The sequence below is a fragment of the Boleophthalmus pectinirostris genome, unplaced genomic scaffold (assembly GCF_026225935.1).
Source record: "Boleophthalmus pectinirostris isolate CB_2022bp ecotype Guang Dong unplaced genomic scaffold, ASM2622593v1 HiC_scaffold_8, whole genome shotgun sequence".
Lineage (NCBI taxonomy): Eukaryota > Metazoa > Chordata > Actinopteri > Gobiiformes > Gobiidae > Boleophthalmus > Boleophthalmus pectinirostris.
In genome coordinates, this window is record NW_026571515.1 from 24,936,157 (window position 1) to 24,960,983 (window position 24,827).

At 38.4% G+C, this 24,827-nt stretch overlaps 4 protein-coding genes across 6 annotated transcripts in view; 2 read left to right on the forward strand and 2 right to left on the reverse strand.

Annotated features, from left to right (window-relative positions):
* Window positions 1-12: 12 nt before the first annotated feature.
* Window positions 13-3,436, reverse strand: etv7 (ETS variant transcription factor 7). The gene is made up of 9 exons (XM_020930019.2): window positions 3,189-3,436; window positions 2,919-3,063; window positions 2,601-2,765; window positions 2,339-2,497; window positions 1,842-1,934; window positions 1,658-1,777; window positions 738-880; window positions 559-659; window positions 13-492 (listed from the first exon to the last, which is right to left on the reverse strand). The coding sequence occupies exons 1-9, from the start codon at window positions 3,219-3,221 to the stop codon at window positions 309-311; spliced, it is 1,143 nt and encodes a 380-aa protein (XP_020785678.2). The 5' UTR covers window positions 3,222-3,436; the 3' UTR covers window positions 13-308.
* On the forward strand, window positions 3,402-5,303 carry zgc:194242 (uncharacterized protein LOC100005854 homolog). 3 transcript variants are annotated; one of them, XM_020930029.2, is made up of 5 exons: window positions 3,402-3,463; window positions 3,567-4,052; window positions 4,123-4,382; window positions 4,608-4,788; window positions 5,080-5,303. In XM_020930029.2, exons 3-5 carry the CDS (start codon window positions 4,128-4,130, stop codon window positions 5,274-5,276), a joined length of 633 nt encoding a protein of 210 aa, XP_020785688.1. In that variant the 5' UTR covers window positions 3,402-3,463; window positions 3,567-4,052; window positions 4,123-4,127; the 3' UTR covers window positions 5,277-5,303. The 3 variants fall into 3 exon arrangements, with proteins under 3 accessions (XP_020785688.1, XP_055021833.1, XP_055021832.1); XM_055165858.1 differs by lacking the exon at window positions 3,402-3,463 and having other exon boundaries at window positions 3,573-3,650; XM_055165857.1 differs by lacking the exon at window positions 3,402-3,463 and having other exon boundaries at window positions 3,676-4,052; window positions 4,128-4,382.
* Window positions 5,304-5,893: 590 nt separating this feature from the next.
* Window positions 5,894-7,571, forward strand: ube2t (ubiquitin-conjugating enzyme E2T (putative)). The gene is made up of 6 exons (XM_020930034.2): window positions 5,894-6,284; window positions 6,384-6,453; window positions 6,526-6,631; window positions 6,709-6,807; window positions 6,896-6,979; window positions 7,308-7,571. Exons 1-6 carry the CDS (start codon window positions 6,176-6,178, stop codon window positions 7,419-7,421), a joined length of 582 nt encoding a protein of 193 aa, XP_020785693.2. The 5' UTR covers window positions 5,894-6,175; the 3' UTR covers window positions 7,422-7,571.
* A 41-nt stretch (window positions 7,572-7,612) lies between these two features.
* LOC110164874 (leucine-rich repeat-containing G-protein coupled receptor 6) overlaps window positions 7,613-24,827 on the reverse strand; it is a 37,385-nt gene continuing 20,170 nt past the window's right edge. Inside the window, 17 exon segments of the mRNA XM_020930009.2 lie at window positions 7,613-9,190; window positions 9,192-9,700; window positions 9,782-9,862; window positions 10,467-10,621; window positions 11,181-11,306; window positions 11,615-11,686; window positions 11,891-11,962; window positions 12,038-12,103; window positions 12,304-12,375; window positions 12,618-12,686; window positions 13,001-13,072; window positions 13,161-13,232; window positions 13,939-14,007; window positions 16,040-16,111; window positions 16,479-16,694; window positions 19,641-19,712; window positions 21,326-21,397. Of these exon segments, the coding sequence (XP_020785668.2) occupies window positions 8,456-9,190; window positions 9,192-9,700; window positions 9,782-9,862; window positions 10,467-10,621; window positions 11,181-11,306; window positions 11,615-11,686; window positions 11,891-11,962; window positions 12,038-12,103; window positions 12,304-12,375; window positions 12,618-12,686; window positions 13,001-13,072; window positions 13,161-13,232; window positions 13,939-14,007; window positions 16,040-16,111; window positions 16,479-16,694; window positions 19,641-19,712; window positions 21,326-21,397 (2,602 nt within the window). The 3' untranslated portion in view covers window positions 7,613-8,455.

Sequence of the window (24,827 nt, forward strand, 5' to 3'; positions counted from 1 at the left end):
AAATGAGGGAAATGATTTTGCTCAGTTTATTATATTACACGCACATGCACACGAACACACACACTCACACACACTTGGATTTAGTACTGAGGATAAAGCTTTTACCTGTCATGTCTGTGTGCAATTATACTGCCACCTGCTGGTAACAAAGCATAGCATAACCTTATGGATTATGCCTTGTAAGATGTTTTGAACAGCGTATTACATAATACAGTTTTAATGAAAATAATCTGGATTAACATGATTGAAACTAAATGTTCTCGTAATTATTATTCTACTTTGTATGATAACAAAATAATATACATTCCCTATCTAACAGGGGTAGTCTGTGCAGGAGGAGACTTGGGGGAGCCATTTTCAGGGGACAATTCAAAATGGTGCTCTTCATGTATGGGACTAGGGTCAGCATTGTCCCTGTCATGATCTGGACTGTACTCTGATGGTTCATCATGGACAACATGTTTTTGAATATCTTGGGGTGTCTTCAGGAATCTATAAGTTCAAAATGAAAAGGTATTTGTTTTGTATTTGAAAAGCATATGTAAATGTATTATGTACCTGAAGAGGAGTTTCTGGCCTCGCTCTTTCTTTATTATGTTGAGTTTGTAGTAGTGTCTCAATGCACGGGACATTTTTTCATAGGTCATGTTGTCTCGGTTCTGAAAAGATTATACTACTGCACTGCTCTATTTCTGGTATTCTGGTTAATCTTTGTGAGGTCTAATACTAAAGCATACCTTATGGTTCCCCCAGAGACGTGCCAGACCATTGGGGTCCACCACTCTGAACACAAGGCTGTCTGGGTCCTCCCACCGGATGTACTCCTGATAGCGTTCATCGCACAACAACTGATAGACATAGTCCCACAGTAGCCGGCATTCTGTGACCAACAGAACAGTTTGTCAGTGTTAATACATTAAGAAGTAAATTTTCCATAACATATTTTAAAGTGCCCATATTACTGTATTTTCTTATCTATGTTATAACGCTGTTTTCTCATCACAGACATACCTGGAGATATGTTTTGTTTCATTCACACACGTTTAACTCACAAACCATGCAAACTCAGGCAGCATTCTTCTCAAACAGAAAACACTCTACCCCACATTGTGATGTCATATGGTAGTCCAGGAAGAGCTGCATTGTGTTTTTAAACTTCTTGCACTTTCAAAAGAATAATTTAGATGATTTCAGCACTGGAATTTTGTTTTCTACTAAACAACAGATAAAAGGTAGCTGTTAACATGAAAACTTCCACTTCATGACATCACAAGCTGGAACAGAGCATTTTGAGCTTTGGAGATGTAGACAGACTCACATGTGTTAATGAAACAAAACACAACTCCAAGTATATTTTTGAGGCGATAACAACATTAAACTTAAATTTTGTATAATATATATAAAATACATAATGCATAATATTTATAGTATATCTTTAACTTTGAACATTTTTTGGGATCATTAGTTGGCTTTGTTAACAGTAGAACATGAAAAATGGGAGAGAGAGGAAGATGCATTCATCATAGTGTTGGAAAAATGTTGATAAGAAAAAATGTCCATGTTTAAAATAGTCTGAGACAAATGCAGTAGTATAAGCAAAAGTTATAGAATTGTAGTAAGAAAAGTACACCTCTATAAAAGGTAAAATAAAGTATACCCGGGATGCGCCCATTAGCTGCTTGAATAGGACTTCGTGGCCTCTTCCGACTGGACAGGTTCAGAGGCTCTGGGTCAGGGCTGTTGTTTAGAGAACGCTCGGCTTTTATTGTTGATTCATCTAAAAAACATCTTATAGCATCAACAATACCAAGAAATTCAAGTGAAAATCAAGTACTACTCACTATTTTGGGTTAGTGGAGTGTGTGGCTGGTACACAATTAAAGGAGGGTCTCGTAGGCTGCACTGTGGTGGAGCAGTGATGGTCGAACTAGGGTCTGTCACAATCACAGGTGAGAACAAAGACTTTGTCAAAATAGGGAAATGTAAACTAAACCTAAAACGAAAGCAAAAGTAGAGACTGACTTTCCAGACAATAAACCTTTACAAATGGTACAAGGATTGAAGCCTGTCTTGATAAATATGTATAAAGCTAAATAGGTTAGGAGTAATTTAGATATGCAATTTCTGATGATTTTTAAGTCATTCAGTGGAAGACAAGTTCGCTAACAATTTCAGCGTTATCCTTCTCCTATCCAAAAACAAACTTTTCACTAGACTGGCTTTTCAGGAAGTAGATTCTCATATAATCTTTCCCTGTTTAACAAGTTTGATTCTTGAGTGATAAAATAATTCATGATTCCTTGTTCTTGAATACAGTTTTTGTTTCTGTTTTACTCACCTGGTATGGCTGGAGCAGGCTGGGTGCTGTGACTGGAGATCAGGCTACAAACTGGGCTTTGAATTTGGGTTGCATTGCAAGTTTTAGGCATTTGTGGGGTTTCACAAGCTTTTCTTCTTTGTTGTTTCACACACTGTAGAATCTCATATAGTACATCACCTGACGGATTAGAAAGTCTATATTATTGAGTAGTTAATGTTTTACTATAAGGCTACATACTCTTATTTGAATCTAGTATTTTTTTTTTCAACTATCTTCATACCTGAACTGGGGCAGCGTCGCCTAAAGTCTTCTTTAGTCAAGAGGCATAACGCACGTCCGTTCATTTCAAAGTGTCCTTTTTCAAGAGGGCGCAAAGAGTACTCCTTCTGAGCCCAGACCAACCACAAGGCAACATCCTCCTTATCCCACAGTGATGGGTTTATACCTACACATTGTTTTTCATTTTACATGGCAACCAAATAAATACAGAGATACATTGTGGCCACAAAGAGCTGATCAGTCCAAAACCCTTTTTAGGTAAATACAACACATGTCCATACAGTGACAGTTCAGGTGAGATAAGATCGGTACAACTTACGCAGACGTCCAGGTAAATGCCATAGGTCGTCTTGCATTGAAGAAGAAGCAGCTAGAAGAAGGTGAGAGGGGCTGTGATAAAAGGACGGAGCAATATGCGCCCCTTGTGTCAGTGGCTTCAGTAAAAGACGGTCTTTATTCTCTTGCTACAAAAAGCAACCACACAGTTATTCATTCAAGTTCTTACAATGCCAAGTAAACATAACTTTAGAGGGGGGAAATGTTAGTTTTTTTTATAGTCCTCTCTCTAATGCATTTAAATTGAACTTACCTTCACCAAAACTGCAGGACAAACTTCTTCCATATTAACATTTTCTATAGGCTTGTGCAGATAGTGTAGGGGGGAAAATCACAAGATGTTGTCCCAAGTTTTGTAGATTGTGTCTACGCGCACTTACAATGTCCTTTTAAAGCAGGACCAACCGAGACACACAATTTCACATTTAATCCTTCCGGGAAATGAAAACGAAAGAAACATATCCCAAGCAAATGGGGTGTGTGCGGTATGATAGCAGGAAGCAGCTGCAAATTATCAATGGCAATTCAGTGAGTTTGATTTTGTGAAAATTTGACAGTCCATGATAAGATAGAAATCGTAAACTATATTATGTTCTGTCCGTTTATCTCTTTGTTTTCTTTTTATGAACAGGCTAACGAAATGCCATAAAGGCTTCACTTTATGACTCACAGACAGAAATACCAGGAAGTAAACCCGAAGAAACCACATTAAAAAGTAAGAATACAGGGAGGAAAGTTTGCCAATAAAAATGGAGCAAAAGGTGCTATCGGTGCGCATGTGCGCACAGGGAGAATGAGAAAAGTCGCATGCTCCGCCCCCAACTGGAACAGAAACTTATCAAGAGCTCAGGCTGCAACAACCACAGTCAATGGCTAAACCACGATTGGTTGTAAGAAATAGAACGTAATGTAAGGCAATTGAATAGCCTGTTAATAAATAACCGCTTATACAAGCAACCACCTCGTTGAGTTTAGATAGTAATGCATTAATCCACAATAACAGTGCCATGCCAGTGAAAAAGAAGGCATATAAGCTAAAAGAGAATCGCTGGATCTAAATTCTTTGGTAGATGGTCTGCAAGCAAAGTTTGACGCCCACTCCAACTGGGAATTTGAGGTCACTGAAACATATCTACAATTTGCTTTTTAAAGCCTACTGGGTTTTGCAATTAACATTTGTTTTATAGGAAAGATGTGGCCTGAGAAGCTTGGTAAACAGCTGGGCCATCCCACGTGGTCCATAGGAGGTTGGTTGGTCAGCAGGTTCTTCATAAAGCGGAACAGAGTGTTGGAGGAGAATGCAGTGAGGCTCTGCGGCATTCAGCCTGGAGATACGGTGCTTGAAGTCGGACATGGCCCTGGGCTTGGTCTACAGTCAGCTGCTAAACTGCTCTATGACCCCAAGGGGAGACTTATAGGAGTAGACCACTCTGAGTATATGCACAATGTAAGTGATATATCCAATACAACACTTCCCCAGAGAGTTAGTTTACTTTTGGAAAACAAAAATGGCCAAGTGGTGATATGCATGTAATAAATTTCATTTATAATGTTTAGCATTATTTAGTTTCTAACTAATTGTTTTGTCGAAATGGGAAATGGTTGGCTGCTGTTTCTTTCTTTTTTATACTAGTATTTTGTTCTTGATTTTAACTTCTGATTTCCTTGACAGAAAGCAAACATGCTTTTGAAGAAGCATATTGCCAGTGGTAAAGTTATTCTTCATTGCTGTGATGTCGCAGCCTTGCCTCTTTCAGACAACTCTGTGGACAAAGTCTTCCACTGTAATTGTTACTACTTCTGGCCTGATCTGAGGAAAGGGACTTCAGAGTTACATCGAGTGATGAAACCAGGTACAATAGGAAAATGACATGGCTGAACTTTTTTCTAACAATTCTCGGTATTATAACCACCAAGTTAAAGTAAGGATAAATTTCAGAGACCACAGTCATAGTTTTGAACAATAATGGCTTACATCAAGGACAGTGGTGGCAGCATCTTGATTTGTATGTGTACCATAATTTGTAGCTATGCAACACCTGGAACTGGTCGAAATAGATAAATCATTCATATTTGTAGATCTTCACCATTTTTATATCAGACACTTGTACTGCACTGCACTCTACCTTGTGTTCATCACTCAGGAGCGTTTATGGTGACCACTCTAAGGCTGGCTACGGTGTCTTATTTGGCTTCAAAGCAAGTAATGCCATTGCATAACTGGCAACCTGAAGTGTATATGGCAGCTTTGAGGAACTCTGGATTCAGTGACGTCAAAATGGAAGACAAGCACTCTGAAAATATAACCTTTCAGGTGATCTATGCCACTGCTTTAAAATGACAACAACAATAAAAGAACTAGCCTCTATATTGAAGTCTCCCTGTGATGTTGTTATTCAGAAATGAGTTTTGTGTTAAGATGCCTACCTTCTTGTCACCATAGAGATGCTATTTCTTTTCCTTGACTGTTACACCATATGCCATTAACCAGGTGCTATATGCCAGTGACCTGGCCACCTGGCTTACATCAACATTTTTATTATTCAAATATACATTACTATTCACAATAACAATGATAGAGCCTTAAGCCGTGTATGACAGTGATTCGGAACCCTATGCCCAGGGACCAAAGTATGGCCAAGAGCATCCTCTTGAGGGCTGTGAAATCAGAAGAGTACAATACATTTCATACGAGACTGGCCCCCATGTTACTGTTTACAGAAATAGTCGGGCCCGGAGATAAAAGATTAACTATGCAATATTTGCAAATATGCATTGGCCTATACATTGAAAAAATAAATAGATAAAGAATAAAACATTTTACTTTTAAATTCTGTATGCAGTGATTTGATCTTTAAGACTTTTGGATTCGTGAAATAATTGAAGGAGTTTTAATGAGATGACAAATGGGATTGAAAAACTGAAATTGGATAAAATCGACGGCCCAGATCTGGCAACTCATGGCGTCGTGACGTAAGTGTAGAAAGAAAGAGGGAAATCCAAACACAGGGTGACAGTCCGAACAGTCCTGTAAACATCTGTAAACTTCAGACCTGTTTGATTAGTGCGCGACTGGGGACATATCTTTAGCGTTAACACCGTGTAAATTGAATATAGTTAAGTTTATTTCAGTCAAGCTTGCGTAAAGCATATTGCCTAAAGTTGCTATGTAGCTTAGCTACTAGCAGCTAAGTTATTCTTCGCTTAAAACGGATTATTTTTATTATTTACGAACAGAAAATGCAAAGAATTTCTCGTTTAAAGCGCGAGCTTCAGATGCTGAGCACTGAGCCTCCTCCAGGAATCACTTGCTGGCAGACAGAGGACAATGTGAACGAGCTCCGGGCACGTAAGTCTCGTTAGCTGACTGGTTGGGTGTCTGAAATGGGACAAACATTGTGTGTTTTGTATAGTATATTTCACCCTTTCCATGCGTTTTCCCCAATAGAAATAGTTGGTGGGTCCGGAACTCCATATGAAAGCGGAGTCTTTTCACTGGAAATCAAAATCCCAGAGAGGTGAATGAACATGACAAGACTATTCAAACTGTGCTAACAATTATGAAATAACTGCGCTACATCCACCCCCAGGTATCCATTTGAACCTCCAAATATCCGCTTCATTACTCCCATCTATCATCCAAATATTGACAACTGTGGTCGGATTTGTCATGATGCTCTCAAACTCCCTCCTAAGGTTTGCAAATGTAAACAACTGTCTATATCTAGTTTTGGAGTACTGAGTTCTGAGGTGTTTTTTGTTTGTTTTTTAAGGGAGCTTGGAAGCCATCCCTGAACATCTCTACAGTTCTCACCTCCATTCAGCTGCTTATGGCTGAACCAAACCCCGATGACCCTTTGATGGCTGATATCGTGAGTACAGTTTAAATCTACATAACTAATATTATTAAATGATAGGCAGAGAACACACACCCTAATCCGGTTTGTATATGTACTTTAGTCCTCCGAGTTTAAATACAACAAACAACTGTTCTCTGAGAAAGCCAAGAAATGGACCCTTGAGCATGCAGTTCATAAAAACGAAGTAAGTATTTTATGTGCTGAATGTTTCAAAATGTTTGACTTAGTCGGAGATAATATTTTAATTTGGTTGGTTACTAGTAATTTGTAATAGTGTATGTTTTCACTAGATGGCAGTAACGCAAAGTAAATGACGCAGTTGACAGGTTCTTCTCATCAAAACACATTTTATTGCCTTGTTGACTCTTTGTTAACATGTTAAATAGATCAAAATCTTTATCTAAATGCAAACCTCTCCCTTTCTGGACACACGTTTAGACACGTTTAGATAAAATATTTTTATTCTGGGAAAAATGCAAGACAGCTTTTTTAACAATGCATTTTTAATACAGAGTTCCTTGGAAAACAAAAACAAGCCTGAAGATCAGAAAACTCATTGCAAGAGAGAGGCTCTCACTGCACATAATACAGAGGAACCTGCAAAGAAAACATTTAGAAACTTATAAAAACACATTTCTGATCCAGCAATCTTTTCTTTTTCTTAAGTATAATTTTTTTCTGTTTAGTGTCCATATTTAATGATTATCTTGTGATACTAACATGTTTTATTGTGTCTGTTTTGATTAATAAAAGTACTTCTGCAGTTGGCTTTTAAATGTGTGGTGTAAATTGTTTTGTAAAGAGAACAGTCCACAGAATATATTGTATTATTTTTTTTATTTAAACATAGGCTTACCAGTTTGTATACAAAGTATGTACATCCTAATAGCAAGATATGCTTTTATACAAACTAAGAAATATATATTTCTCAATATATAAAATTATATATTTGATGTTTATAAAGAGGGCATAAGGCTGTGAATCAATAACATGCGATTTCAGAGGTAGATGCATTGTACAATTGCCTATGCAATAGTCATAAGAAAAGCTATTTCCGGGTGTGTCTAGGCATTTGGAGACTACTTTGCTCTCGTTGGCCATGTAAGTATGAGACAAATGTAAACCATATAAATCATTATGTGCAATGCCTTTTCAGCTGCAACTGTACACAGAAATGCAGAAACATAGTTTGCAAGTTGTTTATGATAAATGTTAGCTTTCCCTGGTATAAAAATGACCTGTTTGATCCCTTTATTCAGCCAATGTCACTGTTTAAACAAATAATAAAAAATAACTTTACTTAAATACAAAACTACAGTCTGTAATCTCTAAATAGTGTTTCTTTAATCACATTTTGAACACATTTAAAGTTCTACATTACCATGTGAGTAAACCACCGATTTGTCTATTGCTTATTATTTACCAACACTTTAGTCCATTCGGTGTCCGTTTCTTTATTCAGAACAGCAATACCAATACTTCTTTAACAGTCATCATTGTACAGGACAGTTTTACTTGCTCCCTGCGAGCAAAGGCACTTTGACTTTTCCCTCCAACTTACATGGACTCATTTTTGAGGTCTATTGTATTCATGCTGCTGTAGAGTGACAGTCCTTGTATGTCTCTTATGTCCCCATAAATCAGATCAGAAAGCTGACACTCAAGGATGGGAAGAATGGGAAGGATGGTACAAAGAACAAGTGTTATTAATCAGCTCTTCATCCAAATTGTTGAAACATTCCTCGCCAACGAGGCTTCCTCTGTGTGATGTCCTGTCTCGATTGGCAGAAGTGAATTGACATGTGATGAGAGGGACGGACGACGATGTGGAGGTGGAAGAGCAGTGTGAAAATCTGATTGGATCCAGTCGAGTTTGGGCTGTGGAGCTTTTACTGCATAGTGCATCAGCTTCACCAAGAGACAATTGAGTGGAAGACTCAGAACATGAACTTTTCTCTGTCTCAACGGAAACCAGAGAGTCCAGGGTTCGCTCCCGCCACAGCTGAGGGCGGTCTTTGGGGTGTGGCCAAAGGAAAAACTGTGCCTGGTCTCGAGTGAAGAGGAGGAAGAGCAAAGGGTTTAGACAAGCAGGTAGGGGCTGAAGGAGCAACAGAACTGACTTAAGAATCTCATCCCCCAGAGATAACAGACCAAGCAAGGAGCAGAGAGACAGGAAGGCCACAGGAATATAAAGCATTCCATTGGTGAAGATTAGCCAGGCTACATGTTTGATCATAGCACAGTCCCATAAACTGTCACACTCTCCTTTGAGTAACTCCCAGTATAGACGGATGTATGAACCTGTGACTATTAGTAAGCACAGAGTATTCATCATTATGAGGGCCAGAGGAAACCCCAGGGAGGAGGGCAGTCGAGAGGTGGGTGCAGGCAGTGGAGAAGGGCAGACACAGTGGAGAGGACCCATACTCCCCCACGCCCAGAAGAGGTAGAGAGGCCAGAGATAGGGCCAAAGTAAGGCAGAAGAGTGCACATGTGCGCACACTTCCCAGTGAAGGAGACTTCCCATAAGCCCGCGCACATGTTACTGTAACTCCACACTGCACAGCCGCCAAAGTGAGCAACAACACACTGGCCTCTGAGGCAAACACCCACACCCACCCAGTGGCCTGACAGCCAGGGCCACCCTCCCAGTGAGCTCCATGATGACCAAATTCTCCATAGGTCAGTGCATCCACCAGAGCCAGAGTACACATGCACACTCCTGCGAGCAGGTTAGAGGCTCCCATACAGGCCACAGTGAAGCGCAGGGGGGAGAGGTATCCTGGAGAACTGAAGAGGGACAGCAGCAACAGAGCGTTTCCCAGCAGAGCAATGAGAGAGATGGTCCACAGCCCCATACGCACCAGCCAGCTGCCCAACAGGGAGTCACATGGGCGGAATGGACCTGGTCAACATGAACCACATTAGATGTAGGAAACTAGGTATACATATCAAATATATGTTGCCTTCAGTGAACATGATGTACCTGGTATAGGTGTACATTGCACACTTGTTTGAAGTTTCGATTCTTCAATTTCAAGCTGAAACTCCTCCAGGTCAGGGTCATCTGGAATATAACAGAAACATCAGTTCCCACTACTTTAGACTAACTTGGGTGTGTGAGATTTTCTTTTTTGCATGTATGCTAAATTACATTGGATATTATTGTGCACATGTATGGTGCAAGGTTGTGATTTATATGAATGCATATTTGTAAAATTGAGAGGTAATTGACATTTCTCTAATATAGTTTTTACTGCAACTGCAGAAGACTAGATTTAAATCTGTAACATCGTTGAATTATTTTGATCTTGGTGTTATTGTTTCTGTTGTAAATATTTGACGGTTAAGTTGTTTTAATTCAATAGTTTTAATTACAAATCAGTTTAGATTTATTGCTGTTCACATCAGTGATGTGCTGTTCACATCAATAATTGTCATGGGAATCCTCAGTTGCCAGGTAGCTGAGGGCTTAGTGTGCCACTGGCTTACTTGGTATCAATAACTTGCCCTAAGTACAGGAGTATGACTCTGAGGTTTCTACCATTTTTTTTGTATATAATGGTGCTCTTAATTTTTTTAAATGTATACATTACTTTTAAGATGGAACATAAGAGCCAAAGATTTTAATGATGTCACTTAAGTGTCAGTGGCACATTGCAGATGCTTACAGTTAGTCTCTGTGTGGATTGGGTACATGGCCACAGTTCTCTTGTGAAGGTCTTCATCTGTATTGCTTTGCTCTGTGTCCCACTGGTTTACTGCTTTATAGCCATCACAAGATCCATACACACAGCACTGGTATGCATAGGGCATCTCAATTATCCTGGAACATAATGAACACCTTTATTATTAGAAAAGCATATGAAATCTTGCCAACCCACTTAAATAATGAGCTTAATCATTACTTTAATCTTGTTTTACATTTCAAATGGCTTTGACGTTGATAGCTGTATACACCTTGACGCAACTGTTGCCGTGACTGGGTGGCATGCAGTGAAATTTTGGTGCTGTTCTACACTGAGGCTGACATTGCTACTTGATCACCTGCCATATCTGATTCCTTTGATGTACGCTCCACTTTTGACTTCCAGCCTTCAGGGATACTAACCCTGTGCAACAAGCATTAACATGCTGCCCACTGTTGCCTCCTCATTGTGGAAATTGAGTTCAGAAATTGCTCAGAGCTATGTGCTATGTGCTATGTGCTATAATTAGTTCATTGTCAAGCTTGGCTGCTCCCAGTAAATTGATAATATTAATAGAATATTGGAAGGGTATGGATAATTGAAAGACTGCTTTGTTTTTAACAGCCAAAGGATACACACCTGGCATAAGTCAGTCGTACCTGGGGTGATGTATGAAATAAGCATCAAATGTCTTACCTCATTTGTGGGAAGTTATCTGGACTGAAGGCATCATATAATTCAGTATTTCCTCTTAATTTGAGATGAGTGAGTGACCCCAAGCCTGAAACCGGTAGTGAGCGAAGATGATTCTCACTAAGATCCCTATGGCAGACAGAAAAAGTCATTGTTTTATAACTATTGCACAAGATGAAATCAATAGGCTGTATAGGAAAGTTGTGTGAAACATTGTATTTGTTTGTTTTTTATGTTATTGAAATGTACTTAATAAGCACAATTTAAAATGCCTTAAATGCAGTTTGATGTCAAAACATTATGTTCATTATGTATTCCCAGATTTGTACTTAATATACTTCTGTTTCATTACTAAACTTAAACAATTAAAATCATTACATTGTATTACCCAAAAGACACAGAGACATATATAGTCTTGTTGTAGCTGATGTACTTACAGCTTGACCAAAGAGTGAAGAAATGCAAAAGCATCTGGGTGAATCCACTCTATTAAGTTCCAACTTAGATCACTAAGAGAAAAGAAAGTATTTTCTTTAATTTACAATTTTATTGATTTTCTATACTATATGTACACTACTACTACTATATGTACATTCATAGAACTCCAAGACTCTTCAGTCAATCATATTTTTTCATTTCATCCAGTCTCACAGCCTTTGCTGACATACATTGTACATTGTTTTCATTAATTCACTAAAAGTGAGTGTACTTACAGTGTTTTTAAAGAGTTGAGCTGATGGAAAGTAGTGGACTCTATTTTCTTAATCAGATTATGCTGCAGACCACTGAAAGTAAAACAGAAATAAAACACTATAAACCAGTCCAATATAAAATAGCCAAAGCCAAGTTTATAAACTTACATTTCTTGCAGTGATGAACAGTGGTAAAAGCTGGGCAAGACTTCGATTTCATTGTAGGACAGCTCACTACAAAAACATACCAGTCTGTAAATGGTATTGTATTTTATGTCAAGAACAAACTAAGCCCTGTATAATAAACTCTCTGTAGTACTAAAGCAGACTTGGTTTCACAGAGTAATTTTGCTAATGACTGCTGGGGGCATCGCTTTGGTTTTATGTGTCCATATTTTATCACCTCTCACTGTGTAACGTGTGTGTATACTTACAGCACTCTGAGGCGAGGCAGCTGCTCACACAGGTCCAAAGGCAGAGCAGAGAGGCCAGCTCTGGTAAGAGTCCTGATGAATATAAATTCATTGTTGAAGTACAAGCAAGCAAGAAATAAGCAGGAGATGACTAATAAATGTTACTCAAGTTAAAATTTCTAAATACATTTTGCACCTCATATTGGTGGCAGGTAGTCAATATTTAAAAAAAAAAAAAGCTTGGGTTCCACCTACTTCATACATTATACCGTTACAATGATTCACTATACTGCTACTACTATTACAACTGAGCACACTTTGCTTAGCATACTCACAATATTTCCAGACTTGTTGTTCCTTTAAGATCTGGGAACTCTTGAATCTGTGTGGCACCATTCAGAGACCTGCAAACATAGGCCAAATATCCATGTGACAATAGGTATATGTCTCACGTCATAGACATATATGAGCCTTTGTCTAACAGCTCATTTCAAGCATCTCTGCTTTTTTCCAACATCAACATCAGGCTGTTTTGGCTTGAGCAGTAGACATAAGTCAAACCATTCAACATGTTCATACAACACTCTTTCTTACCACATGCATAGTGCACTAACACAACATCCTTCAGTGGGCCATACACATGACTGAACACAGCCTGTGATTTACATAGTGTTTGGGCTAACTCACTGCCATTGTTTCAACTAAGAGGCAAACTTACAGTGTGTGGAGTTTGGGCAAGAACTGGAAGGCAGATTTTCCCACAAACTGGATGGGGTTCTCAAAGAAGTGACTGTTAGAAACAAAATAAAGTAAACATAATGTATTGCACACGTATTTAAAATTCTAATAATAATTATGAGCTTTAAAATTAATCTTACATCGTCTGGAGCTGTGGATTTCCCACAAAAGCCCTTTCAGGTATCGCTTTAATATTATTGTTATGGAAGCCTCTGGAAATGTAAAAGTTTTATTTGTCAGTAACCATAAACAGTACATTATACAAATACAAGAAAGGAGATGAACACCATAAAAATACACAGTCTGAGTGCTCAAACATTAACACAATATTACAAAATTATTAGTCAGGTGGCTCACACACACACAAGAGCCACAAACACAACCAATATAAATGGGTGCATGGACACAAAGACAGTATAAATATTAGGATTATATTAGAGAATATTAGAGATGGACTTTGAACTTTCTGGTTTGTGTCCAGCCCTGGCCAATGATGCTGCATAACACAGAAGTTTGATTATGCCATGGTATCCTTGTTGTGCATCCATGACTTGTTTATAGAAAAAAAAAAAAAAAAACATCATGAAAGTTGTTTTTTTTGGGACTTCCTTTACTCTATTTGCTCACATAAGGCACGTCAAAAGCTGGCCCCATGTGCACCTGCTATTGCACAGCTGAAACATATTTTTGGAGATGTAAGTGTGTACACATACTACTAGTGACACATACACACACTGAACAACATCTGCTAAAATGGAGGGAAAGCCGAGTTGTGTGATTGTGGAGGGGGGTGTTGGCCGCACCTGCTCCAGGCGAGAGAGATTGTATCCGAGTGCCCCATTAAAATCACTTAACAGGATTAGTCCGGATAAGACAAACATGACAGTCACGTAGGGCAGGTGTGTGGACTATACTCACAGTTCTTGAAGCTTGCTCAAGGTTCGGATGGCCACTGGAAACTCCTGGAGGTTATTGTAGTTTAAGTCCCTGCAAATGATGAGTCAGTGATTAATAAGTGATTATCAGGTCTTTTTCAATTCATTTTTCTCTTGACCACTGTGTTCTCTTTATTATTATATATCATATTATACTAAAACCTGCTGCTATCCGTTAGTAGACTACATCAGACTGATCTTTTAAAAATTGGAATAAGAAAGTGTATGTATCATTTGTTAAACAGATTTTTTATTTTAAAGAAAGAAAAAGAAAAATCTGTTTTTCATTTTGATACCACTCACTCCCTTCACTATTTATGCTAGAATAGACTGTATTGTATTCTAAGTTTGTTCCTAATTCAGTTTTCCCATATTTGGCTCATGCACTTGGCAGTTCCAAGCACCTACTCTTTATGATTTGCAGTAATTCTCTGGGGGGTCTTTCATCATAATGATTTTATAATGTGGTTTGTGGGGGGTATAATGCAGATGGCCTCTCCCTTTTCCCATAAGCTTGGTGGAGTGGGAGATTAACCCTTCACACCAGCACAATCTTTCGCACTTCACTGGCACCTGTCCTCCTAACTCGCTGCTGAATCATGTGTTTCCCTCCAAACACTTTAACACACACTATTCTGGTCCAGCTTCCTTTCACTCATGCTCCAGTTTCATCCTTCATTTGCTTTGAGGCTCCCCTGGACTTGCACCTTTTTCCCACTTTGGCTTGAGCACTTGAATACTGGTTTATAGAATATCTGATATGTGTGTAGGCATATCTGAGTTAACAAAGACCAGATAGAAAACTTGTGTGAGTTTTTTTTATGACCTGTTAATACTATAAGCCTAAGGTTAGTAACATCTTATTTTTATCATTGTGAAGTGAAACAACAGAAACAGATCTACAAGTTCAGAGCCAGCGCACTCTCTGTGTCTCTAAACTTCCATTTATCTTATTTAATCTGTTGCATTCTTAAAGAGCTGGAGTTTTCAGTGTATGGTATTGCTTTGAGAAGTTGCTAGGTAGCATGTGCTAAACACAGAGAGTTTTAATGTGACCACCTTGAAGACTACTGTTTTTCTTATCTAGATAAATCTGGGTATTTTTTTCTACATACATGTCACTTTTCTTTTTTTTTAAGTAGTAAAAATATTTTTACAGCACATATGTCATATTATTTATCAGTTGTTTTAATTTCCTGGCCTTGGAGACGAGTACAACAACGTCTGTAGGCTTCCACTGAGCACAAAGCAGTCTGAGTAAAAGATAACACTTTAAATGTCTGCAATCATTTGTCCCTTGTTGACTTTTGAGACTTAAAAGCACCTGCTGAAATATATGCTATTAATCAACACTGCTTGAAATTTACAACAATCCTTTATTATTCTTCGGTATGCTTGTTGCTGGTTAGATTTACAACTACACATAAATTCTCAAGCTCCTCTTGTAACAGTTATACCAAGAGCAGGGATACAGTATACACAAGACCTATAATTGCACTTTATTAAGTTATTTATCATTTGATTTATCATAGGTTTATGCCAGGGTTATGTGATTTCTGTAAACATGTGATCATAGCAATTGTATATTGGCTCTCTACCGTATATAATGAATATTACACCCAAGGCCCAAGGTGTGTATTTGGCTAAACATTAGACCTACCAATTTAGTACACAGGCATAGCAAGCATAACAGTATCACCAACCTGCCTATTATTTTGGTCACAGATGACTCCTTGTCAAATTCACCATATTGAACAAACAGTGCTCTGTGTATTCTGACACACACCAGAGAGTTTTTTTTTTTTTTTTTTTTGGTTAAACACTTGAAGCTCATTTGTTGATGCCAATTACCACTCTCAATAACATGTCATTTTTCATCTGTTGAAGCCATTACAGTGTGTCCACATTTGAATTAATTGAAGTCGTTTTTATACTTGCAAAATAATCCAAAGGTCACATGATCTGTTTTTCACATCAGCAGGTGAATGCGTGTGTGTGTTTTTTTCTTATTTCACATAACAGTGGCATAATAAATCAGTTTATTGTGTGTGTGTGTGTGTGTGTGTGTTTGTGTGTGTACTCACAGTGTCTCGAGACTCTGCAGTCCTTCAAAACATCTTGCTCCCATGCTCTGGATCTGATTGTTATGTAGATGCCTGCAAATTACCACAAATATTTTTCATCAAAATTGGATTTTGCCACTTAATCTATCCATGTGACAACTTCCACTTCCTGTTCAAACACTATGCTCAACAATTGTTTATAAGTAATTACAAAACCAATTTTGAAAAAGATTGGGACAATGTGTAAAACATAAACCACAACAGAATGTTTCCATTATGGCTTTGAGGCTGAAATGTTTTGTGAGTGAATGAAAGTCAGGTCTTGGCTCATGAGGTTGGTTAATGATGCCTAATGAGCTAATTTAGCTTAGAGGTGGAATTATTTTCTCTTTTACTATTTAAAAATCTGTCTAACATTATTGGTTATAAATATCAATTGGGAAAATAAAATGTCACTTACAGAACAACAAGCGCAGAGAGGTTTGTGAAGGCGTAGTCTGGGATGTGAGTGATCTGGTTCAGCGCCAGTGTCATGGCCTGCAGCGAGGGCAGAGAGTCCAGGGCTGTCACTGGGATGTCTGTCAGGGAGTTATCGTCCAGCCAAAGGTGTCTAAGGGAGCGCACCCCCCTGAAGGCCCCCGATGGGACTTCAGACAGCAGGTTAGCATCCAGACGCCTGCAGGACAAGAGAAAACCTAGCCTAGTAACATCATCACTGATTATTGTAGCTTTGCGGTATACTATTTGTGGTGCGGTTGTGTGTGTGTGACTTGGGGTACAGGAAAGCAATTGTGAAAATATACTTATTTACTTCAACTTTCATCTTCTTAGCCTCTTAGAGCCTTCTCATTATAACTTGACCAAATTACTTAGATCTAGTGTTACTGGCAGAGACGTATGTAAATGTAAGATGAGAAGGAAATGCAAACTTAAACTTTTGTAGTGGTATGTGTGGCAATGCTTTTAATGTCTGACAGGTACAGCCTTTTTTGAATCTATTCACAGAAGTATGGTCATTATAAAGAGGGAAGCAATTAATTTTACTCAAACATCTAAAAATCTTTCTCCCAAAAACATACTTTTTTCCTTTTGAATTTGACACTCCAACAAATCAGCTGTATGTTGTACATGCGCAGGGATCTGGAAGGTTTTTAAGCCATATGAAACTTGTCCTCTTTTTACTAATCTTTTACTCGCCACTAGCCATTAGGGACTCACAAAGGCGCGCACACTATTCCTGGTGATGAATGATCCCCCCAGGGCTTCACTGTCAAACTTGCACTACTTCCTCCTTCTTTTCCCCTCTGTCCCTTTACTCTCATTCATTCATCTCCATTTCCTCCCTGCGGCTAATGTCTCACTCTTGCGTCTTCATTCATTCACTCTTGAATCACTTGTACCCCACTACAAACAATAATACAGTTACTATCTATAGACTTTTTACTGTACCTTTTATCTTAAATGATATTATAATCTGAATATCATGAAAGCAGTAAATTGATTAAAATGCAATGTTTTTGTTTAGCTCAAGCCCAACTTTTGAAGTTGTTGGTAAATGACCGCATCACAGAATAAGCCAAAGAGAACAACACTGATATTAGACATACTGCCTTGTTATATAGCCTGTGACATCTACACCATTCCCTCAATTTCCTTAATTTCCTTGTCCCTCTCCAACTTCGACAAACAAATCGCATCATCAAAGTGAAATCTGAACTTGACCTTTGACCCTTGGACTCTCCCTAGGGAAATTTTCCACCATGGAGGAGGCGACTGTATGCATACACAGATGGTGGGACAGGCATGTGCTAAAGCAGCCCTCGGGCCTACATATACGAACACCAGCAGACTCCTCCTCATCTTGTGTACTTCCTGACACATACTTCGTCAATGCCAAATGTCCCGGAGCTGCCGTAGCCCTGAACTGACTCTCAAAAAGGATGAAAGCTAAGGAAGACCCTGCAGCCTTCTGGTTAGTTCTTCAGGGCAGGGCACAGTTATAATGAGTCCTCTGGGTGGACCTGCCAGGGCCGCTGAACATCCAGACAGGACCAGGAATGTTCCACAGGAGACAATAAAGAGCAACTAGCTATTTCCCGTTGATCATATTCAAGTCCACAGTTCAAACAGTAGTAGGCTATAGGAGGGACACAAAGGCAGTCTCCCATTCCAACTGAAAATGTTTTTCTTTACAGAATATTAAAATCCAACAAAACGTGCATTACATACATTGTGCATAATTTCAAGCTTTTTTAGTTGTGATAATCAAGCAAATTCTTTTTTAAAGTTTTTTTTTTTTTAGTTTGTAGTAATTTGCACATGTATTTGTCATGCTGATACTCAACCTTCATTTATTGAGACCCGAACCAAGAAACTGAGATCACTTGCTTAATAAAGTGTTGTATACATTTGTGTATTGAATATTGTATAATTTTCATTTCAAATATTCAATAACAGTTTATAATGTTGAAAAATGCAACTGTATGCATGCGTATCACAAAAATGTCCTTGATGTAATCACTTGCAAATATTCTAAGTATCTGTCCAAAGACTTATTGCCTTAAAGTAATTATTTGGAATAAGCCTTGGTTAAACATTTTAATCCAGCTGCTGAGTCAAACTGTCTGCCTTTCTCTTCTCCTGTGTTTTATGTCACAGAGAGGCGCCGACAAGCTTCATTCTCAAAAGCCCTTCCAGTAATCTCTCTCCTCTCTCTCCCTCTCTCTGAGCTTATCATTACGCTAATGACAAGGTGCATCCCCGAGCACTGTCTTGTGTGCTGTGCATTCATTAATTGAATCCATCTCAGAAGTAGCAGTAACTCGGATAGAAGACCACACAAGCACATTTGTATAAACAGGTGGTTGAATCTAATCAGCATAATGCTGACAGATATTATTTAATCCAGATACGTACATAAGACCATGCTCTGTCGATGTCTGCCCATAGATATGGTTAGAGGGAGACTCAGAAACAAAGTAGGTGGTACATGTGTGATGAGGGAAGTGGCTCAAAGACACATTATACACACTCTCCACAGATACCCTGACCCCACAGATGAGGCAATTAGGCCACCACTCATTAGCCAGGGGGCCGTGTGGGTGGTGAGGAGGAGGAAGAGGGAACTGATGGAAAATGGGGTAGTTTCACAGCTCATTGGAGATGCTCTCCTTGGCCTGCACTGTCTGTTGTTTCCCCTCATGGCTTCCAGATGCATACTCAGAAACCAAGTTGACATGCATAGGTTGTGATTACTATTTTGGCTATAAAAAGGGTGGCGTGCATGGAAGTTTTATAATCATTTATTGTACCTCCAAATACATTAGCTTTGCAACTTAAATAATATTTGTATAGGCTGATTTTGTTGTTGGCATACAGTCACTTCAGTCCTGTTTGGTATTTATTGAGTATTCTCAGACATGATCGGTGAATCAATTGGCAGAACTCTCATATGCTTCTCATTAAGTTACTTCTTCCCCCGTGTTCTTTTGGTTGCTTTGCACCACCTTTCTTTGTAAACATAGTTCTTAGTAATATTACGTAAGTTGCCTGTTGTTTACCAAGTTTTTTGTTTTTTTTTCAATGGCTGAAGAGACAAGTGCACTGATGTGTATGTACTCACAGTGACAACAGGTTGGGCAGGTCCCATGGGGTGTCCTGTGGTAGTTTCTCCAGTTGGTTATTCTGTAGCATCCTGAAACAGATGCAGGTGCGGGTCATTAAAACTGCTCAGTTGGTATTGGCCTAGTGTTCAATGTGCATCAGACTGAATAAATAATTTCACCATGACGGAAATCTGACACTAGGTGAAAAGAGCCAGTGAGAGTTTGAAAAGAAGCAGAAAATGAAGGGTAGAGGAGGGAGAAGCTCCTTGGGTGGGCTGCTGCTGATGTCATCCTCGGAAGAATAGTGCAAAAAAAACTATGAGGAAGTGGAGTAAACAATAACCCTCTCTCTCCTCTCTCTATTCTTCATCTTTCCATGTGGATTACAGGAAAGAGGTGATGAGTTCTTTGGGAACATGCACACTGCTTGTATCGAAATGTTGTCATGCCATCAACAATAGCTTCTGGGCTGAGCATTTCAGTGTAATTATATATAGTCTTTTTAATATTCTCATAAATAGTCCCTTCAGTGTAGCATGCCCTTAATGCATTTTGATACTACTTTAGAATAACTACACCTTAATTATCCTTATAACGCATGAACAAAGACTTAATTGAAAATGAACAAATATTTTATTAAGAATTATTCAGGTTTACTAACTACTTAAGGGGTTAGGATAGGAGACTGATTTCTGTCTCAGTTTCACAACACAAGGTGGTATTTGATTAAGCTGAACGCCTGGTAATTCCTGTTAATCCTTAAAATCACAAACCCCAATTCGCATATTGACTTAATTTTCTGTGGCAGGATTTCCCATACTTTTTTGGAGCTCTAAGGGTGTGTTCACACTTGCATTTACACAACACCCAAAATTAGGACTAAACTGGGGATAAAGATGAAACTAAACCTGGACTGAACGAGCACTAAACCAGGACTAGAAGAGGACCAAACCAAGTCTACTTGTCTTGATGGAGATGTTACTGCTTTGTCTGAAATGTTCTGCAGTAGAGATTAAACCTATCTATCTCATGGGAGACAACTATAGGCCACATTACAGGTCAGATCTGTGGAGATACAACCCTATTCACAGAGAGCTATTGTATTTTTGAGCAATAGAAACAACTGTAATGAGTAAATGCAAGATAAATGTGTTTAATGTCATACCATGGAACATGCCAGGCGAAGCAATAAAATCTCCATGGAAATAAGCAGGTGACGGACCCTCCACCAGAAAAGTTGCACAAACTTTCTCTTGCCCCTACATGTTTCAGTCTTGTTTTTATGGTTGTTGCATTGTTTTTTTCTTCATGCATTTGGTGGTCCATAGATCATAACGCCACTGTATATGAAGTGGGCTGGGATACGATGGAATGCCATTTTTACATGACGTCCATTTCTGTAATCTCGGTGGGTGGTGTGACTGGGAGGTCCCACGTTACACCTGTGAGAGAGTGTGACTTGCAAATGAAACTTGTTTGGAAGTCGAAGCAGCTATACTTGCAGGCAGCAGAGCAGGTCTCCCGCAGCCCATAAACTTTAACTGCACCTAATGATCCATGCGCTGTGTTTTTTACTCAAGCCAGGAGCAAGAACTCAATCCCCTAGAATTGCTGCCTGGCTCTGAACTACCCACCTGGGAGGAGGTTTAAGTTTAGGGCTGGATGAAGTAGAATTAAAGGCAGTGGGGTGTAGGTTACTCACAGGACTTTGAGGTTGTGGAGGCCCTGGAGAGCGTGGCCTGAGATGTACTTCAGCTGATTCCCAGAGATGCGTCTGCAAGAGAGGACAGCAAAATGTTAAAAACAGAAAGTTGAGAAAAGGGTTGCTTCACTCTGTACAATTTAGAAATTATGAGCTGATTGCTTTTTAATGTTTTATTTGTATTTTTATTATATTTAATAACACATAATTTACAATTCTACAGATGCAACACATTTTAAATTATAGTGATAATGGAAATATCCCTACTGGGCGTGAAAGTGCTATAGCTAACTGATATTATAGAGTTCAGTATTGTGACATCTCACCTCCCAAAATTTTCAGTGAGCCTAATGTTAAAACCATGGAGATTGTAAGATGCTAAATACTAGCCTTGGAATTCATTCAAATCTATAGAGTATTAGCTGTATTCACCAGTAGTAATTGTTGTTGTTGCACTGCACTTTTGTTCACTTTTTACAACAGTTTTGAATATGTCTCTATGTGAGTTTTGCTCTACTGCCACAAACATGGCAGATTTCCATGGTAACAGATGTTTTTTGACGTTCCATCCCAAGCACAATGCAGTTATAGTGTATTATTAAAATAAAACCTGCAATCAATCGAGTTTAGATTATTAAGTAAAGCCTTATGTGGGTAAGTAAAAATCAGTTCAGAAATAGAGAAACTCAAAGTGTTTACTGCGTGTACAATGACAGCATGTGTGCACCGTGTCATGTCTTTGGGGGAAAATGTTAAGAAGGGGGGTTTGAGGACAGTGAGGGAGAAAAACCACACACATTCATACAAGCAATCCAATCAGTCTGTTTATTAAACACGGCACCTAATGGTCAATTGTAAGTGTGTATAAGATGTCCAAATAAATAACATTTAGTCCAACAGAGGAATGCTCAAGGTCACAAGCTGGAAACAGATTTTACTCAGCTCTTCACAGCCGTAGACCACCCACTTCCATTAAACACTCTCATACACACGTGTTCAAAACTGCTTATTTGAGTGCGACACTTATTGCCACACAGGTAACGGTCTCATTTAAGCACTTTCCCTTTGGTTAAGATCTTTCATCGCTGCCAATGAATAAATGTATTGATATAGTAAAGTCTATACAAACCATTATAATCAGAAACAACAATACTCACATCGTGGTACAGATTATGTTTATTGTACTAATTGTTTTTTGTGTGGAGTCATATGTTATAGAGAACAGTTAGTGGGATCTGTGCTTTCTTGATTCTGGCTTAGCCTCGCACGGTTAAATTAAATAGACTTGTCTTTGTTTAGCCCTTGTTTATACCTGTGTTGATCCTGGTTTAGCCTTGTTAGGTTTATTCACAAACAAAGTTGTTTCTGTTACTTTTGTCTGTGGTTTTAGACTATGGCGTGTTAGGAATTCAGACTCCAGTCCTCATAAATGTCATTATTAATGTAACAATAATATCACTTAAAATGTTTTTGTGTGTACATCGTATATGTTTAACCACTGGTCTAGACTGCAATGACCAAGTCTCCCTGCAGCTCCCCCTGACACGTGATAATGATGTCAAAATGTCTCACTTTATTACTGTGTAGTGGCGAACCGCACAACCAAACCTCCACTGCCAATTCTTCACAGGCGAGAAGAACTGTTATATTCTTATATTTGTCAGCACAATATAAAATACACCATGTACTCCATGTTCATCCAATAACAAACTGATCAATATCAGCGGCTATTTTTCTATTCTTTCAAACCACTGTCAAAACTTATTCAAACAGTTCTCAACAATACTAAATAAAACTTAATTTTTCCAAGATGGTGAACAAGCTGCACCATGCACTGTTTCTCACATAAAAAGACTATTAAAAGAGAGTTCATAATCATAACCATAATCATAATCATAATTGCAATCATAATCATAATCATTGTATTTCCTTTATATCATTTGTTATAACCACATATCTGGATTATTCAACCCAGTTTTAATATCTGATTTCTTTTTTTATTTATTTTATTTTGGCTTTTGCCTGTATTTGGTGTAATTATACCAGACTTTTTTCAGTTTCTACTAAAAATAGACTAAATACATACTTTTCTGAATTCTTTGCACCCCCACATCAATAGTGCAGTTGGAATTAAAACAGCCATTGCCTGTTTCCATGATATCAGCTTGGTATGTGTATGTGTGTGTATCTGTGTGTAATCTTACTCAGTGCTCCACACTTCTGATCGTTCCACATCAATCTCTTTCTAATGAACGGCGCCTCGCTTCTGTCAAGGCTTCCACTGTTTCTTTTGTTAATTTGATTTGGGGATGGCCAAGGTTTTTCTTGGCTCTTTGACTGTGTAGATACTCGGTTCATTTTGACTAAATTGGGCCAGTTCGTAGTGATTCATAGATGCAATAACACAGGAGAGGACAACAAAGTGAGTGCAGCTCCTAATAAGTGTGGGACCACCCTGATGTAATGACCCTAGAGTTAAACTGCTGATTATCCAGTGTAACAACTTTTGCTGCACGAAATACACAATAAAATGCAGACAGCAAAGCAAAGATAGCATTATGTTATGTGAGGGCCTATCTTTGGAGTTATGGTGGCAGGCAGAGTGATGATGTTGATATGAAGACATGATGAAAGAAGCAACCATTATCAGAAAGAATGGCTGGTGGGTGACTGCAAGTGCATATAAGTACAAGTACACATGGCTTTGACCCCCATCACCCTCAGTCCATCAATAGAAATGTTTTGTCTTTCAAAGGTCCAACTCTGAGTCATCCACTTAACCTGGCTTTAACCTTTGAAATTACTCGTGGAAAATATAGACATGTGAAAAATGCTCTTGTATGTGTGTCCTGTATGTGTTTTGTTAGTATTTTTATACTACAACATGAACTACATGAAAAAAAGGAAGATCAAATGTTATGAATATGTTTTTTTTTAAGTTTCTTATTGATTTATGTACTGCCTTCTCTTCTCAGACAAACAGTCCACATCTCATATATAGCTATGAGAAATGGGCCACAAAAATACTACAAAGTTTTGCAATGGTGGACCGCAACAATGTAGAAGTAGTAATAAAGTAAAATAAAGTAAAATTATCTTAATTTAAGTCATTTTAATTTAACTAGATATTGTTTTTTTTCCACTGTACATTTTAAAGTTTAGATGTTTTACTTTTACCTTTACATTTAAGAGCAGGTACCTGTACTTTCTACTTCACTGCATTTTTTAACTGGACTGAAAAGTGTTTGAGACCTGTTCAAAAGCCTCAGGTTTTATTTTTAACACATTCATAGTTTGAGCAAAGACAAATATACAAATAAAAATAGCTGTAAAAAAACAACTGATTCAGTGTTTCTGTGGAACAAAATTCTGCACAAATCTTTAAACAGGTACTGTAATAATTGTACTTGAGTAGATTTTTTCATATGATACTTTTACTTGAGTATTTTTTGGTCCAGTTCTGTATTTTTACTTAAGTAACACAATTGAGTACTTCTTCCAC